Source organism: Notothenia rossii, assembly GCF_949606895.1.
Source record: "Notothenia rossii genome assembly, chromosome: 3".
NCBI lineage: Eukaryota > Metazoa > Chordata > Actinopteri > Perciformes > Nototheniidae > Notothenia > Notothenia rossii.
The window spans coordinates 68,347,545-68,365,717 of record NC_136901.1 but is presented as its reverse complement, the minus strand read 5'-3'; the positions used below and the strand labels follow the sequence as shown (position 1 = coordinate 68,365,717).

Below are 18,173 nucleotides of genomic sequence, written 5' to 3'. Positions count from 1 at the left end.
CATATGGATTAGTTAATATCCCGGTGTCGCAAGAGGGATTTAAATTAGCTAATTTGACTGAGGTATTATATCAAATACTGAACTATGGTGGTAATAAACTCTTCAGTATTTTACCGAAATACTTTCGACTTCGTGACTACATTTGGTTTCTATTTGCGTTTCCCCAGCAGTTTATAAGAGAGGACAAAGCACAGTCGTAGGATGTAGTGAGCCTCATTGACCGCTAGATGTCAGCTCATCCTCGGTGTATCAAAAAGCGAGTCCCTCGGCCGCTAGGTGGTAGCTCTACACCAGGATATCCTCCTCCCAGGTCGTCGAAACAACAAACCGAACTACGGAGCAAGCGGGGTGAGAGAACGTCCGAAACCGCCTCTGACCGCGACTTTTAAACTCTTTTAACAGAATTTCAGTGGGATTCAGGCGGAAGCTGTCCAACAATATTAAAAGTTAAGATTCTACTGGGACTATATTGCACAACAAGGTAAGTTAGCTGTAAAATGGCGGAGAGCTATCTGGAAGTTAGTTGATTTGTATTTTGCTAGCCGTGTAGCTCTAGCTGAGCCCTGAGCGCGGACGCTTGCCTGAACCAAGTCGCTTCGCTAGCTCGCGGTACATGGCTGGTTGTTAGCAAGCTAACGAACTGGGTTTTCAGCACAGCGACGCAAAGTGTGTCGTTCGTACCCCAAATTAACGTTTTGTTGTTTCAGGCAACTTACTTGCACTTTATATATTTGTAAACAAAGTGTTTGTTGCTTATGCAATACGGTACTGGAACTCCCGAGGCAAGATGGAGGACGCAAGGACGTGATGTTTTTTTAGGTAACGTTAGCCGTAGCTGTTAGCATAGCTAACGAGTGGTAGTTCATATCAACTCCTAAATTGCAGCATATTTGTTGGCATGATTTGCTTTATCTTCGGATAAGCACTGAATACGAGTTGTGTGTAGAACTAAGGCTGGTTTTGTTCTCGCAAACATTGGTGACTAGCGTTATTGTGTACTAGCCAGCATTAGCATGCGCTAGTACAGTAGGGCTTGCGTTGTTTTGTTATTATGGACCAAGTACGATAGAGCTAGAAAACGCTGACGTTCTCGATAACCAACGAAAATGCACGGTTCATTCGTAGCCCTTTGTGTTCAATAATTCACAGTTCGCTCATACGGACCAGTGCATGCTTATTTGATCAAATTTCAATTGGCTGACGCTGGGGGAAAAACGCCGAAATCCTCAGTTGCTCAGCTAGTGGCGCTAGCATTAGCAGAGCACCGGTGTCAATTTTTGACAGGCGCCGACGAAGAGCGCAGCCGTGTCGGCGTTGTTGGAGGGAACAGAGCCGGTGGTTAATGGCATAGTTGACTTGCAGGAGTCTACACTATTGTGTGTTTCAGTAAATCGAGGTATACTCGTCTAGTCTCGCTCCGCAGTAACAAGTTTATGAGATACACTGACCAATTTGGCGCCACTTTTTCAGTCTACACCCATAGAATCCCGTCGTCTTGTCATGCATTATCCTCTCACTACCGAGGAGATATGCACTGTATGCAGGTTTTCAAATCCACAAATATAACAATGAACTTAGAACTCGCGAAGTCCCAACTACTTTATACATATTGATCATGTTGCATGTGTCTACGTTGACTGTGTTGTGAAGATTTATACGTCGATCATTATATATTCATTAACAAAAAATGTTGGTACGTTCGCGAATTCGCCATGTGGGCCACCACGTTTGGGATATTGTTAGTGTTAATACCATGACGAACGTTACATCTTAATTACCACAGACCATTCATCGGAAGGCTTCTCACTACTCATACATTTTAGTATAATTTAGGAATACGAGTGACACTTGTATGTCATCATCACTGCGTGTTTTTTCGGATCATACGATGAACCTATTGCACCCCGAGCGGGTATATCATGGGTGGAGTTAAAAGTCCTTTTCAGGAGTGAATACTTTTCCCTGGGGTAATTTTATTGTCTTACCCCAGACTTACAGTGGCTTTTACACGTGTCCTAAATGTCTGTCGAATTCAAAATCCGATTTTTAAAAGTTACATCTGCCCTACCCTTTGATGTATTTGCCCCTAATTTACACATCACAAGCATGCAATAGTTTTTCTGTGGTCTGCAGTATCTTGTTGATGTTGATACCGTCGTTTGATTGGTGGAGATATGCATGGGGCGGATAGGGCAGTGCCATATTTGGCCATTGAGGAAGACGCTCCAATATTCCTTGCGTGACGTTGGCTCTAAACCAAGGGAGAGAGAAAGCGAGGGAGCCAATGGCTACACAGCTTAGCATGACAGCAGCCTCAGTGTCCGCCCACTGTTACCATGTGAAACCGTTTTTCTCTCTGAATGTAATCAAAGAAACATTTGCTCAATACAGAGCATGTGATTTATTTGAACATACACATACATGTGCTTTTGTAGCATTTATTGTTTCTGCTGTGTCCAAACGAGGAATACGTCTGCATATGTAGCTCACTCAATTTCTCTGTCATTTTCTAGGTCACATGCACCCTCTCCTGTCTTTTTATTTTCTGAGGATATAAAGCCAGTCATAAGTTGAAGTTATCCAGAAGATGTTACAGAAATGATAGCAGCACCAGAAATACCATCAGAGTTCACCTATACTCACCAGTAAGTTCTTGCTTCCACTTTTAATTTGCACTGGTTGAGGTTGATGATGTGAATTTCAAATCTAATATTTGCTTGTCTCCCAGGGATACAGATACCCGATTCTCTTCAGACACAGACTTCTCTGAGGAACTCGATGGAAGGAGTGCGACCCCAGCCAAAGGAAAGGTATAGAAAGCACATCTGACTATATTAGTTGGAGATATTGTCGTTCTACTTTGTTATTGTCATTTACTGTGGTTACTGGTATCAATTATTGTGATTTTCTTTTGAAGATCTGCTTTGATTACAAGTAAATCTTGGCATTTTTCATTTTGATCATGTACAATAAGCTGCTTAAAGTTTTGGTAGTTAAACAGGTCATAATTCACTCTGTCTGTTTTATATTGCTGTGATTACATCTGTTATACAAATGTGTTACCAAACCTTTTCACATATTACATTGAGGCACAACATGATAACATTATCATTTACCTTCAACAAATACATTTGTTTGCTAAAAAGAGCTTAAACACAATATAATGTAAGTCAATGCAACCTCTGTAAGTTTAAGCTGTTACCTCCGTTATTTAACCAAACAGAACTTTGCTATGCTATTAGCCAAAAATATAAATAACATTCTCCTGGTTGCATATTTTTTACTGAAGCGAGAACAATCAATAGGGGCATCTCTTGTTTGTGCCCGACTGAGCAAGTGAGTTGCTACATTTTTTTATCCTAACACAGCATTTTACTTGGCAATCAACATTGTTTTCACCCAATATGTGACAAGTGTATATACAACAAAAATGTTCTTCTCTATAATGATTCTCACACTTAATAACTTATTTTTGTCTTCTATATTGTTCCAGGGTGGAAGGAAGGGGAAGAAAGCAGCAGGGGAGAAAGGCAAAGGCGGGAAGGGAGCGGGCCGGTTAAATGGCCACCACCAAGAGAATGGCATGGAGAACATGATGCTGTTTGAGGTGGTGCGGCTGGGCAGGAGTGCTATGCAGGTAGGAATGCCATTCTATTTGAGATCGCCACAATAAAACAAATCTGTTCCTCCATTCACACGAACAAACTCATTCTATCTAATGGTCTCTTGCTGTACCCTTTATTTTTCATGCAGTCTGTCGTTGATGATTGGATTGAGTCCTACAAAACTGACAGAGATGTTGCGCTACTAGATCTCATTAATTTCTTTATCCAGTGCTCAGGATGTAAAGGTACGTGTATCTATTTAGGTTATCCCCCTCTCATTGGTCCTTTTTAGATGCATTAAGGACCAGAACCACTCAGACGTGTTTGTTACTCTCTTCTCCTTAAGTTGGTATTCTGAACGTAAAGTAAAACATTTTCTGTTTCACTCCTCTGTTTTAATTAGGTGTGGTCAGCGGAGAAATGTTTCGAAACATGCAAAACTCTGAGATCATCCGACGAATGACAGAAGAATTTGATGAGGTAACTACACTTTTTCCAGTTAAATCATTACAATATCTTACAGGTCATTTCAAGTTATATATTACATTAATCAAATATGATTTGCTACATTTCTTACAGGACAGTTATAACTACACATTGTAGTCGTGTTTTTTTTCTTTGCATTTACTGACGTCCTTCCCTCTGTGGCCTCTGTAGGACAGCGGTGACTACCCTCTAACCATAGCAGGACCCCAGTGGAAAAAGTTCAAGTCAAGCTTTTGTGAATTCATTGCGGTGCTCGTGCGCCAGTGTCAATACAGTATCATCTATGATGAGTACATGATGGACACAGTCATCTCCCTCCTCACCGGACTATCAGACTCCCAAGTCCGAGCCTTCAGACACACCTCAACACTGGCAGGTAGGAGGAGCGGAGTCTGTATTTCTGTGTGTGGTTGAGGTACCGCTGAATGGCAGTAATTGGCATGTTCTAAACAGAGTAGCTATGTGTCTGGGAACAGCAGCCAGTTGGGAGGGATCATGGAGCACTGTTTTTGGCTAATCAGAAAAGCTTTTTTTCTTTATATTTGTATTAGGTGATAGAGTCAATACAACAAATTAGAAAATGATGGCTGTTCAAATCATCCAAATGTTATAGACATTGCAATATGAACTTGTGTAATTAGAAAATAGTAGTATGTTTTTAAATTCTGAATAAAGCATTGTGTGCTGAAGAGAAGTTCAGGGGTATTCTAAAGACTTAATACAAAATCACAGCATGCTTGATTTAATATCATTTTTCAATGATAATGCTAATAGTGCCCCACTAATATAGCAAATTAAAATGCAATTGTCAAAATATTCACAATAAGTTTATCTTTTTCCAAGTAATGCAGCCCTTGATAAATTCCTTAAACGCTTATTGAACATGGCTGTTTGAACTTGTTTTGCCTGATTAAACTCCCTTGAGTTGCGGTCCCCCTGTGAGAGCAGAGTACCTGACACCTTTATCATGAGCAGTGCTTGTTTACAAATACCAGGCAGCGTAAGTGGATTTACCTGCTATAATAAATTGCCAAAGGCCCCGGATGATGCAAATAATGTGCTCTACTATAACCAGAGATGCCAAAAGGATTTATGCAACTCTATTATACATTCTTTAAACAGTAGTTGTAATTGAGCATGTGTGGGTGCGACCAGAAAACATTCAAGTAATGTTCTGTGTGGGGAAAATGTCTATTCTCATGGCTGTGTACAACTGTTGCAACCTTTTTTTGTTATGGTGTTGACGCTGGTCTTGGCTGCCCTGTTGGAGCAGTTACAGCGCGGTTTAAGCTTGCCGTGCCCGTTTTTGGTTGCGTTTCCGCTAGGCGTAGTTCCGGCTAGCGGGTACTATTTCACAGTTTTCTGGCCCCATAAAATCGAGGTTCTTAGCGGGCCAACAACCAGGCTGAGTATGCTAAACTAGAGAGAATTGCTGGCAAGGGGGCTACAACTACAACACAATCAACATATTTGACCGTGATTTAATTGTAATAGACGTTTCAAAATGATGCCGAAGTAACAACATACTGATACCGGTTAGTAAATACCATGAATTAATGCTTTGACAAGTCTGCAGAGTGACAGCAGGCGAAACACCTTTTTTTAAATGCGTGTTTTCTAAATGGTGATCGGCTAAGCTAACGCAGTATATGCTCCGACCGTCCACACTCACGACGGCTTATGACATAAGTAAACCAGCGACTGTATACACCATGACACAGACAGTCTGGTTTGTACTCGTTTGTGTCTAGTTTCTGAACAGATATGAGGAGCTGTGAGCTCTGAGAGCTAACAGCTGATGTTGTTTTTCTGTGGTTCGCATTGAAGATGACGTCACGGCTCCGCCTACACTGCGTTACTATAGTTACTGCCCCAGCTACTAAACTGCAATGGAAACGCATCATAAAGTGAGGCTGGCCTACCAAGGCTTAGCCATACCGTACTAAGCCGAGCGAGGCCCTTCAATGGAAATGCACAATTTTAGTTTGTTTGCCTCGTATCATTTCAAGCGTATTCCCATCCAAGATGTAATTTGAGGGCTGCACATAAGGTTTGATTTTTTAAAAGGATGTTCTTCAAATATTTAGGATTTGAAGAACATTCAAGAAAGTATTTAAAGGTGTTTGCTATGGGCCTGTGCCTCATCATTACTTTTTTAGTTTTGGTCTTCTAAGGGAAAAGTTTGGCCACCCCTAATAAAATAAAGAGTTAAAGAAACTAAAAGTCATATTTTGAAAGTCCCATTTTTCAGTTGCTTTTCTTACCTACAGATTACATTTCCCCCCACGGGTTAGTTTGTGTTGTGCGTCTATGGAAGCATAAACGAAGTATCTAGGCAGGGAAACTCACACACATGCTTTAGTAAGCTTTGAAGTAATAATACATGAAAGGGTTATCGTTGTACTGCATTGGTTTTGCCTGTGTCTTGATGTTACTTGTTTGTTTTTTGGCAGCCATGAAGCTGATGACAGCCCTGGTGAATGTAGCTCTAAACCTGAGCATCAACATGGACAACACTCAGCGCCAGTACGAGGCGGAGAGGAATAAGATCGTGGCCAAAAGAGCTAACGACAGGCTGGAGCTGCTCCTGCAGAAACGCAAAGAGGTGAGGGGGACCACGGCAACTTGCCCCCTTTGTTTAAAAATACCTGAGTACATGCCTTTCGCATTTCAACACACATCAGATGATTCAAATTCTAATTGGATCAGCCCATTCCCGCCAGATGTGGGTGATTTTGAGCTGTGATTTAGTGGCAACTTTGGCAGGAAGTCAACAGGCCAATGTGTATGTAGTGTGCGATCACTGTGATATGTATGCTCTTTGTTTATGTAATATCAAATCCTTCCTTGTACAGAATTGTGGAAAACAGTGTGTTTTGATAGATACAGAGCTATAGTAATAACACAGCAGAGAGCTACGATAATTATTATTTCCCCCTCGCTCTAGAGTACAAAGATAAACTTCTGCCATTCAAAAGATATTCAGCAAGTGGTGTCGGAAAGGAAATTGCATTTTCATTGTTTTTATTCCCATGTAGGCCGAAGTCTGCTTTCCAATTAAATTACCTTTTTTATATAATGTCTTTTTTTAACCACTTTTTTCGTAGTTCTCCTTTTCCCAGATAAATAATTTAATTCAGAGCGGTTGGCTTAAGCGGATAGTCATTCTTTTTGAATTTCTAGTAAAAAAAGAAAGAAACAAGGTGACCTAAAACCCCACTACATCAGTTAAATTTGTCATTTCGAAGTACCTTGTTTTAATAATCATGGAAAGTGGCTGTTAGGAGAGGTAGGAGTCAAAACATCCGTCGGACCCACTGCTTTTTTTGTACTTCATGTATGACCTAATGTTTAAGCCAAAATTGAACGAGAAACTATAATAGAAATCCAAATGAAACATTGCCCCATCTGCTGATTCACATCATCCTGCCTGACATGTAGTCAAACCATTTAGGTAAGGCCCCTGCAACCGAGCTTACAAATGACACTAATGGATATAAGAGTAAATAATTGTGGATTGCTCTAGCTCGTCCATAAACCTGTTCCATTTTTAGAACTGCAACACCTCTGTAGGTGACGGAGCCGCAGTGACTGTGCTAGTGTAATAGAGAGGCGAAGTCACGCCCTTCTACTTCCGGTCCATGGGACCTTATTTCGGAAAAATTCTGTATTGAAGTCAATGGGGAGAGAGAGAGATTATCTTTTGATCCCATTTGAATTGCTTCCTCTTACGGAACTGACTAACTCCCCTTGTGTGTATGTAAAGTTCTCAACATGCCCAGACTTGTAGTGATTTTCACCTCTTTTAATACTTTTCGCCTCATTCTGAAAGAAAGAAGTGAAATGTACCAACGTGACGGCCGTCTTGGTGTGTGGTGCGAGACGGGAGCGGTTTCACACAAAAAAAAGTTTTACTTCACAGTTTCACGACACATTTGTATTTTATTATTTTCAAAATTATCTTTTAAATTGACAAACATCATATGTGTAATTCGTGGCACAATTAAAACGGGATAGAAAGATAATCTTTCTCTCTCTCCATTGACTTCAATACATACTTTTTCCGAAATAAGGTCCCATGGAGTTCCCCCGGAAAGGGAGGGACTTCGTCTCTATTCAGCAGGGATTGTCTGTTTTATTCCCGTTATATAACAGCAGGTCCCACCGGGCATCCATCTGTTGGCTCACTATGCATCCACACCGCAGCATGCTGGTTCACTTGGCAAACACGCTCATTACATTGCATTTAGCTATCCAAAGCGACTTACAATAAATAAGTACACAGACGCTCGTCTGTTATGTTTACGATGCCTCTCATTCACCTCTTACTGTAGCATTCTGTGCATTAAGGCTTCATGTGTGACTAATGTCTTTTGTTCTGCTCTCCATTTCAGCTCCAAGAAAATCAAGATGAGATTGAAAACATGATGAACGCCATATTCAAAGGAGTGTTCGTTCACCGATATCGGTATGGCTTCCCATAATGCTCATCTATTATTAAAAAAAACTGTGAAGTTGATTCTGGTTTTTAAAGCATTTAGCGAAACTGTATCATCGCATCCTGTTAAACAAACACTTATGTGATGCTTTCCAGTGATGCGATAGCAGAAATTAGGGCGATCTGTATAGAAGAGATCGGAGTGTGGATGAAACTCTATAGCGATGCCTTCCTCAACGACAGCTATCTGAAGTATGTGGGCTGGACGATGCACGATAAGGTGGGTCAACATTTCTTTAGCTCTTTTTCTAAAGATTCTTCTAACACACACGGTCCAGCGGGAAGTTATTACTTTATTTAGCTCATCATACCTTTTCACGACTGTGTGAAACAAGTAATAATGTGAGATATGGCTGCACAGCTAATCTACATTTTATAAAAATTGCACCATGGATCAGTGCAATACTCAAATGGCAGGAAGCCCAATGTTTTAATGCAGAAAATGTGTTAAAATAACATTTTGAATACATTTTTTTGGAGCTGTAGTATTATCCGGCTTAAAAACGCATTCTACAAACTCAACAAAATATATTTTGCTCCAAATCCTCTTTTTTAATGATCACGAAAATTCTGAAATATTTTTTTAATTTAATAGCTTAAATCTCATCGCAATTGCAATATCACCAAAAATAAATCGATAAATGTGCAGCCTTAATTTAAAGCCCTCCTTCTCTTACTTTTGTTGAATCTGTATGTGTAGCCTACTTTTGATTATGTTGATATTACAGGGAGTTCTGTGGTGCCACATAATTCCCAGTGTAGCTGAACGTCAGACTGAGCAGATGTCTACTCAGGCAGAATAATTGAAAGCACCTGTGTGGGTGTACAGGGCTGTGAAAGGCCCAATCAATGACTCAATTGTTAACTAAGTGTAGCAACAGGAATCCAGAACACACAATGAATGCCTGCTGTTACACTGCCATTGATTCACTAATTCTCTAATTGGAAATCAAAAGGAAACGGCGAGTTATGTTTTCAAGGTTTATTTTTTGTAAACACAAGAAGGAAAAGTATTCGATGAACTTAAATGACTGTTTTTTTAATTCTCTTGTGCAGCAAGGCGAGGTACGTCTGAAGTGTCTGACAGCTCTGCAGGGTCTCTACTACAACAGAGAGCTCAACGCCAGACTGGAGCTCTTCACCAGCCGCTTCAAGGTCAGCACCACCTGCTGGACACTTTCCTCACAACAGCCTTATTGTTTCAAACGTATACACATGCTCTTAGGACTGTGCACTGACAGAATATCACCTACTAATGTGTTGCAAAATAAATGATTTCATCTTTAATTGATTTCTCTCTGCACAGGACCGCATTGTCTCCATGACTCTTGACAAAGAGTACGACGTTGCAGTACAAGCGATTAAGCTGCTCACTCTAGTGTTGAAGTAAGTGCCTGTGTTCTTGGTTGTCTGTGTAATATTATTTCCATATATAAATAGAGCATAGTATTTGCGTTAAAGGCTCACACTTTTCAAGAATAACCTCAAGTGCATTCTGATAACTACTTGGTTACTAATGTTTACTTTCTTATTTGCCCCTGCAGTAGTACAGATGAAGTGCTGACTCCTGAGGACTGTGAGAGTGTGTATCACTTGGTCTACTCGGCACACAGGCCCGTCGCCATCGCAGCTGGAGAGTTCCTCTTTAAGAAGTATGTCCGACTGAAATCCAACTTCTCACTGAACAGAACAGCATTAGGGGAATTATCTTAGAGGCTACTTGGGAAAGGAAGAGAAAAAGCAAGTGGTAAACATCAATGGTCATTTAAGGACGAGAGCATTTATGGAGTAAATATCGAAACACAGTGAACAGGAATTGAGGGCTGTGATACGTTGAGATTTATCGAAATTCTGATCCTGAGGCCAGTAAAGATTCACACCTAAAGAAAATAGTATGTGAGGGTGCATTAACAACTTTGTAGCTTTTGCATCACTGAGTTTTTCTAAGTTCAAAACTTGTTTTTGTGTTTAGTTCATTTAACAAGCCAGTCAGTCCTCAGTTTAGCTTGTGTGTTTGCATTGTGCCACTTGCAGTTGTGTGTTTGCCAACTCATGCTTTAATGTTCTCACAGATTGTTCAGCCAGCGAGAACCAGAGGAGGAAGGTGCCCCCAAGAGGAGAGGCAGACAAAGCTCCAATGCCAACCTCATCAAGACCACTGTCTTCTTCTTCCTGGAGAGTGAGGTATGTCATCACGCTGTTTGGATAGTTACTCTCACACATGGGCTAAAGTCTTTCCTCCCAGTGTCCTTCATTTGAGTGAACATGTCCCCCCCCCAGCTCCACGAGCACGCGGCCTACCTGGTGGACTCTCTGTGGGAGTGCGGTCCAGAGCTACTGAAGGACTGGGAGTGTATGATCAGCTTACTGCTGGATGACCCGCTGCCGGGGGAGGAAGGTGAGGCACCGGTTTCTAATTCAAACCAACGTCGCTTGTGTTACGCTTCTGAGCACCAACAGATCATTCTGATTGTTTTATGTCACTTCTTGCAGCTCTCACAGAGAGACAAGAGACGGCCCTGATAGAAATCATGCTGTGCACTGTACGCCAGGCGGCTGAATGCCACCCACCTGTTGGGAGAGGAACAGGGAAGAGGGTAAGAGCGGCTCACACATCTTCAAAGAATGCTTAAATGATAATTCAGGTCTTTCTTCGCACAGGCCTGACTGTAATAACAGCCACAGATCAATCAGTCAACTTTAGAGATGGATCAGTGCTAAATCTAAAGGCACTTTATGTCCACCTCACTTGGACAGTACATTTCTTTTTAAATAAGTCTTCAACCATCATAAGTGATAGGACAGCATTTCATCTTCTTGCTTTGTCTGACAACTGTGTTTAAGGCATTTAAAGATAAAAACATTGTTTTCTGCAAATGGTAGATTGCATTTGTTGGAGCGTGTTAACAGTTATTGGCTGATATTGGGGAATGTATGACACTGTTTAATGCTCGTGTTTACACATTTGAGATAAAAGAGCCTGCTAAATGTTTTCCCGCCATTCTGCTTGGTATTGCATGTAGACAGTTCATGTGTAGCCATTTCCTTAAGGACTGTAGTTACCAAATCTGGCAGGATATTATACCATTCACTTTATTTGTTACCATCTAATAGAAATTAGATTTTAAAGTTCTAAAAATAAACTTTTTTTTTCTTAAGTGATATAACTTTAGAAGCCTTTTGGTCGTTTTAAAAAAATATGTATTTGAAAGCTAAACTACTTATTGACCGAGCAGGATAAGTTTACATTTTTTTTTTTTTTTTAAACAGTTAAGATATCTCTGACACATTTTAAAACCTGCCGCTCAAACATTCTTCTTTTGAACTGGAGCTACATACATCTCTATAAATGTGACATTTGCACATGGCATCAACTTAACCCGAACTCTAACCGCAAATAGCCTCTTTTGAAAAGTGAACTCTACAAAGTTCGATGTGCAAAACAAGCTCTAACTCTCTGCATGTACGATCAGGTGATGACGGCTAAAGAGAAGAAGACTCAGCTCGATGACAGGACCAGAATGACGGAGCTGTTTGCTGTGGCTTTGCCCCCTCTGCTGGCCAAGGTATGATACAGCTACTCTGTGTTCTCAACAAGTGTTCTGCCTCTGTGTTCATCTGTTAGAAAACATAACGTTGAATGTTTGTCCCACAGTACGCCATGGATTCAGAGAAGATAACTAACCTCCTTCAGCTGCCTCAGTACTTTGACCTAGACATTTACACCACAGGACGTCTAGAAAAGGTAAGACAGAAAACACTAGTTAAATAAGCGAAAATTGGGTTTGTTTATTTAATTCTAAAGCTGTTTTTCCTCCTCATTGACTGCAATAACACATGATACGTCTCTCTTAACGCAGCACCTGGAGTCCCTGCTGCGTCAGATCAGGGAGATTGTGGAGAAGCACACAGACACTGACGTGTTGGAGGTCTGCTCCAAGACTTACCACGCCCTCTGCAACGAGGAGTTCACCATCTTCAACAAGGTGGACATCGCCCGCTCCCAGCTGCTAGATGAGCTGGTGGACAAGTTCAACCGGCTACTGGAGGACTTCCTTCAAGAGGTAGGAGTGACGGGACGCACGTGTTCCTAAAACACGCATGGTTTTACTCATCACTCTTCTGGTCCAATGGGCCTGCCCCTCTAACACTTATCTACTTAACCACATCATAAATTCACCACCATGTTTTTCCTTATTGTTATGTTTCACCTGAAAATGTCAACTTTGATTTACCTGCAATTAGGGCTGGGCGATATGGTCTCTAAATGATATCGCGATATTTACTGACTATATCGTGATACACGATATATAGGGTTCGTACGGGTGCTTGAAATGCTTGAATTTTTACGAGGTGTTTTCATGACTTGAAAAGTGCTTGAATTTTGGGAATGGTGCTTGGATTTGAGATAAAGTGCTTGAAATTGTAAATGCTTTACTTTTACAATAAATTGCTGTCTGACTGAATAGTTCGCTTTTTAGATTAAAAGAAAATAAAGAAGTCGGAGCGAGTTTAGTTGATTCGCTTCTACATAAAACAGCTCCGCTCCGGCCTTCCCGCGCTATGCGCGCAACCTGCAAGTGTTTTATTTTGTGTGACCTGGGCATTCTAATGAGAGAATGACAGTATCCCAGAAGGTTGCTGTTTTAACATTTACAAGCGTAAATACAAGCTGTGGCTAAAACGAGGATCAGCCCAACGATTCGCCTTCTGCACAGTTTGCCACAAAGAATTTCAATTATTCGCGATGGGAGAGTCTGCGCTGACGAGCAATATGAAAGGTAAGCCGTAGTAGAGCATTTTGGATTAGGCTAACGTTGCATGTTACGTTTGTTTAAGCTAGTAACGTTAGCGAACTCGATGTGGGATAATTGCTTATGCAGGTGACAATAGTAAAAAGGAGCGTACCTATGTCAGTATGTGCGACAGTCGCCATCCTCTGGTTTTCAGAGGATGGTGTGTGTGGCTGGCTGGCTGGCTGGCTGGCTGGCTGGCTGGCTGGCTGGCTGGCTGGCTGGCTGGCTGGCTGGCTGGCTGGCTGGCTGGCTGGCTGGCTGGCTGGCTGGCTGTTGTTATGCCTGCTTTGACGTAAAGTTACTCCGTTCTCCGCTTATAATTATGCCGTTACAAGCTTCAAAGTTGTATTTATCATCTGAATTTGCCGAAACAAGTTTAATAGTCTAAAAGCCAAGACGTTGTTTATTTGAAATCAGATGAAAACAAACTGTAACGGACCCTGCCGTGTTATCTATGATTACTATACGCCAGGGCTCGGCAACCCCTGGCACGCGTGCCACCGTAACCAGTGGGACACTAGGAATAAGTGGAATAAGTGTGCAAAAATATTTAAATTAATTTTCGGATCCTGAACGCGAGACCGCCGCCAGAGCTCGTCCCCCCGTTACCTGCAGAAGGAAGGCATGCACGCAACGCAGCCCCGCTCTCTTTATCTCCAGGTGACTTTCTGCCGCTTTCCTCCGTGGTGCAATGCTGATCGTTTCACCACGGAGGAAAGCACTTCACTAATTGCAGTACCCATAAGGAGCTGTACAAATGACGCAGTTTTTGCGTGGCTGTGTATTTAGTTGAAAGCCCACTGGCGATCTGCTCATCTCTCATCGAAATAATATGCTACCAAGGGGCGGACTGGCCATCTGTGTGTTGAACTTTCCTGTCGGCTCCCAGCCCGTTGTCGAGGAGGGCAGAAGCAACAAGCTTCAGGTTCAATAACCCACTTTAGCTTAAATGACTGGAGAGAGGCGAGCTCTTCTTGGGAGGACGTTGCATTTATTTAGCTGTTCTTCTGTTTCACAAAATACATCACAGACCTCTGTTTTTCTGCTTCCTCGTTTCACTTCCAGAAACATACACACGTTCCCTCACTGTCGCTCTACCATTCACAAACACACATGCACAAGCCGCACCCCTCTCTCTCTCTCTTAAAGGGACAGCAATCTCATCTCACTCTGCATGACCCTAATATCATAACTTGTGTGTTCTGGAGAATCACAGAACGGACGATCTTCCTTATTATTATGCCGTTTAAACCAATTATTTAAATGTGTTTGTTAAATTCGGCATCATGTAAGTTGCGCTGACAGGTCCACACACTGCTTCCCCGCAGCGAAGCTCCCCCGCCCTCCTGCTGATAGTTGACGAGCGTCAAGCTCCTCAAACCCCCTCCCCCCCGTTGATAATTATCGATCGTTGGCACGCTGATAACATTTTTTTTTTAAATGGCACTTCATATCAAAAAGGTTGCCGACCCCTGCTATACGCCATACATTCATAATGTCAGCGGGAGGGAGGGGGGAGCATCGCTACGTAAAAGCATTAGTGCGAGGGAGAGCTGTCATCTTCCCTTTACAAGCTTCAAACATGTATTATCGGGAGATTTTGGCAATAAAAGTTTCATATTCTGAAAAAAATTCCCTGGAAACCTCCAAAACTCTTAAACAGAAAGAGGATCTCTGCACACGCTTTTTTTTATATCAGCTTTGTGTTTCAATGGTTTTGTCCTAACCTTGGAGAGCCGTATGTTTACTGCCACCCGAAAAGGACCTCAAATGTTAAAAATGTTAATAAAGAATTTATTGAAAAGTTAGTTGGCTGATTGTTTTATATTGGCTCAGCCAGGTTATATGGGATGCCCAGTCTACTATATATGATATGGGTCACTCATTTTACAATATTAAACTTTGTTTTCTTATCTTTAATTTTTCATCCTTATGTAGAATGCTATTACGAAACACATTTGGTTGTTTATAGCATAAAGAACATCTGATTTAATGTGAGGTAGGGAAATAATCATTTGAGTATAAGTATGTGCATATAAATATGTAATTTACAACAGCTGTACGCTGCTTGAAAAGCTTGAAAATGCACCTTAAAAGTGCTTGAATTTGACTTTGGAAAAGGTGTAAGAACCCTGGATATATATCGCGATATTCTGAATTGTCCTCTAAAACACATACATTTTTTTTATTTAACCCCTTGATGTTTACAGTCACGCCAGTATGATGATTCTAGTAGTCCCTGCAACATATGTCTGCATTAAAAAAATCGACTAATAATGAAGAAAATTAACACATTTGTTGCAATAGTAATTTATGCACTAACTACATTACTACTTGTATCAGTTCTTCCTCATTTTCCTCAATTGTTCATATTTGGTATATTAAAATAATGATATTGTGGTCATTGTTCAAAATGTCTGCTATTATTATGAGTAGTATTATTATTATTATTATTATTATTATTAGTAGTATAATGCGCTTTCTGTCTTCCTGTCATTATCAGGAATTAGACATGTAATGGCTATGTATTAGATTAGATTATAACCTTCATTCTCCTAAACTGCTGGGACATTTCCCTATAGCCAATACCTTTTATATTTTCTACTCTTCACTTACTTGTCAGCATAGGTCGGCATTGATGTACAGAGCCGACAGAAGACCTTGTTTATATTGGCATCATATTGAGAGGTGCAGTGACGCGTCCTAAAACCAGGAAGTAAGCTGCTGGTTCCCTCGACAAAAAAGCAATGGGATTTCTCCACAGGGTTTTGGAAAATAGCTGGAAATAAGGTCTGTGGAAAACAAACCTGTTTGATAAATGCACGTTTTGTTCAGCCGGATAATATCCACATGTGTACCCTACTTTTATAATCTTCGAATCATAAATCTAATCGATAGATTATAAAAGGATTTTAGGACGCGTCGCTGCACCACTAGAAGCCAACTCCATCGATCAAGCTAGCTGAAACTTTCTCTCCCTCTTCTTCTCATGCTACCTGTCACTCTCCTTTAACTCCTCCGGTGACTTTCTTTTATTTGAAGATAGTTTTTTGCCCGGCGCTCACGGGCAAACGGGAGCCTGCGCGCGCTGGCTCTGCAGTAAACAGCTGTTTGCTTTTCACCCAACAACGACAACCGCCTCACGAAACGCTATGTTGTAGCGTTAATAAACGAAACAATTTAACAACATTGCTTGTCAAAGTACCTATACCACTGGACACATTTTTTTTTTAAAGCAATATTTTTAGTGGCCCGAGCGGGCAAGTGGAAAGTACGTTACGCTGGCCCGGGGTGTCTAAATAGTGCTTCCGAGCCAGCGGGCCATTTATAATGTCGAGCCCTGCTCTCTGTCACTGTGCATGTGTGTAATGTTTGTGTGCAAGTTAGACGGGGCCTGCGTGTGTGCCTGCGTGTGTGACTGTGTCTATGAGGGAGAAAGGAAAGCTCATTTTGGCCGCGGCGGGAAATTGATTTGACAACATAATACTCGATGTTCACGATATGGTCATTTACGACATCGCATTTAGTGCAATCCACGTTGTATCGTGTAAACTCGATATATCGCCCAGCCCTACCTGCAATAAGACTTTTAGTCCAAGACTTTGTGAGGATTAATTTCAAAAGTTATGATGCAATGTGTTTGTGTTTGGCTTTTCTTACTGAACAACATAACCTGCAGGGATGGGATCCTGTACATTTGAAAAACCTACTAAATTGTGTGTCAATCAACACAGGGCTCAGCGCTAACTTTTAAAAGTGGTTGCCAGGCTGGCAACCAGGCATCAGCTTTTGGTTGCCAAAACTGAAATACGGTTACCATTTTTAGTCACCTTATATTTTAAATAATTAAGATACTATACAGTTATGCATCAACGTAATAAGGAACATGTGACACAAAAGAATGTTCAAATGCTTTACAATAAGTAATTAACACAATTATTTGAAACCTAAGTGGTAGTAAACTTGTCCACCCTCAATTGCTGGTATAGAAAATACCAGTATTGCAGCTGTTATGTTCTTCACAGATCCCTCACAAATGAATTGAGCAAGTCACCAGTTTCTTGGTCATCCGTTGTCTCCCTTTCAAATGTGGGTTTTCTTGACCTTTGTGCTGACCCCCACCATAGATCCACTGGCCCTTCAGCTTTGAAGTCTTGGATTGGCCAGACTAATACATTTCTAATGTTAAATAAATTAAAACCATTCACATGCTAAAGTTTCGTTTTGCACTTTTATTTTGGTAGTAATAAGATCGGGACTCTTATTTAGGAACTTTTACCGGAAGTGGATGGACAACGGAGCAGAATGTATATATATATTTTGCCTCCCAAGACTTATGTTAACAAATAATTAGCATTTATCTCTTTTGGGGTGCACATTTAGCTGTTTGCTGTCCTTATTTCTTTATGTCAAAACTGGTTGCCACTGGCGACCAAAGGCCAAGAAGTTGTTGACATTTTTTCTGAATGGTTGCCAATGGCAACCTGGCAACCGTTACTGTTGAGCCCTGCCAACATGTCAAATCAACATTTACGTTTGATCTGAAAAGTCATGTTTGTATCTGCACTGGGAGGCTCAGTCTTTTTACCAGATGAGTAAACCATAACAATTTAACACGGTTCCCAAATGTCTCTTTCAAGGGTGAAGAGGCTGATGAAGATGATGCTTATCAGGTTTTGTCAACTATAAAGAGGATCACAGCTTTCCACAAGTAAGACATATATTTTTTATTTGAGTACCGTTTCCTCATGCCCTTCCCCCTCTCCAATCTCCTGTGCTAAAGACATA

At 41.1% G+C, this 18,173-nt stretch overlaps 1 protein-coding gene across 2 annotated transcripts in view; it reads left to right on the top strand.

Moving 5' to 3' along the window:
• Nucleotides 1-199: 199 nt before the first annotated feature.
• The window catches only part of stag2b (STAG2 cohesin complex component b), a 32,102-nt gene continuing 14,128 nt past the window's right edge, over nt 200-18,173 (top strand). The window contains exons 1-20 of one of the 2 annotated variants that reach the window (XM_079672780.1): nt 200-348; nt 2,514-2,645; nt 2,729-2,810; nt 3,494-3,637; nt 3,754-3,850; nt 4,009-4,085; nt 4,263-4,467; nt 6,545-6,696; nt 8,486-8,559; nt 8,686-8,809; nt 9,646-9,744; nt 9,896-9,975; nt 10,134-10,241; nt 10,662-10,773; nt 10,870-10,987; nt 11,083-11,186; nt 12,063-12,155; nt 12,245-12,334; nt 12,450-12,653; nt 18,026-18,096. In XM_079672780.1, coding sequence (XP_079528906.1) covers nt 2,599-2,645; nt 2,729-2,810; nt 3,494-3,637; nt 3,754-3,850; nt 4,009-4,085; nt 4,263-4,467; nt 6,545-6,696; nt 8,486-8,559; nt 8,686-8,809; nt 9,646-9,744; nt 9,896-9,975; nt 10,134-10,241; nt 10,662-10,773; nt 10,870-10,987; nt 11,083-11,186; nt 12,063-12,155; nt 12,245-12,334; nt 12,450-12,653; nt 18,026-18,096 — 2,081 coding nt within the window. In that variant the 5' untranslated portion in view covers nt 200-348; nt 2,514-2,598. Of the gene's footprint in view, nt 482-2,513; nt 2,646-2,728; nt 2,811-3,493; nt 3,638-3,753; nt 3,851-4,008; nt 4,086-4,262; nt 4,468-6,544; nt 6,697-8,485; nt 8,560-8,685; nt 8,810-9,645; nt 9,745-9,895; nt 9,976-10,133; nt 10,242-10,661; nt 10,774-10,869; nt 10,988-11,082; nt 11,187-12,062; nt 12,156-12,244; nt 12,335-12,449; nt 12,654-18,025; nt 18,097-18,173 lie in introns of both variants that reach the window. The other variant, XM_079672779.1, reaches the window with a different exon arrangement.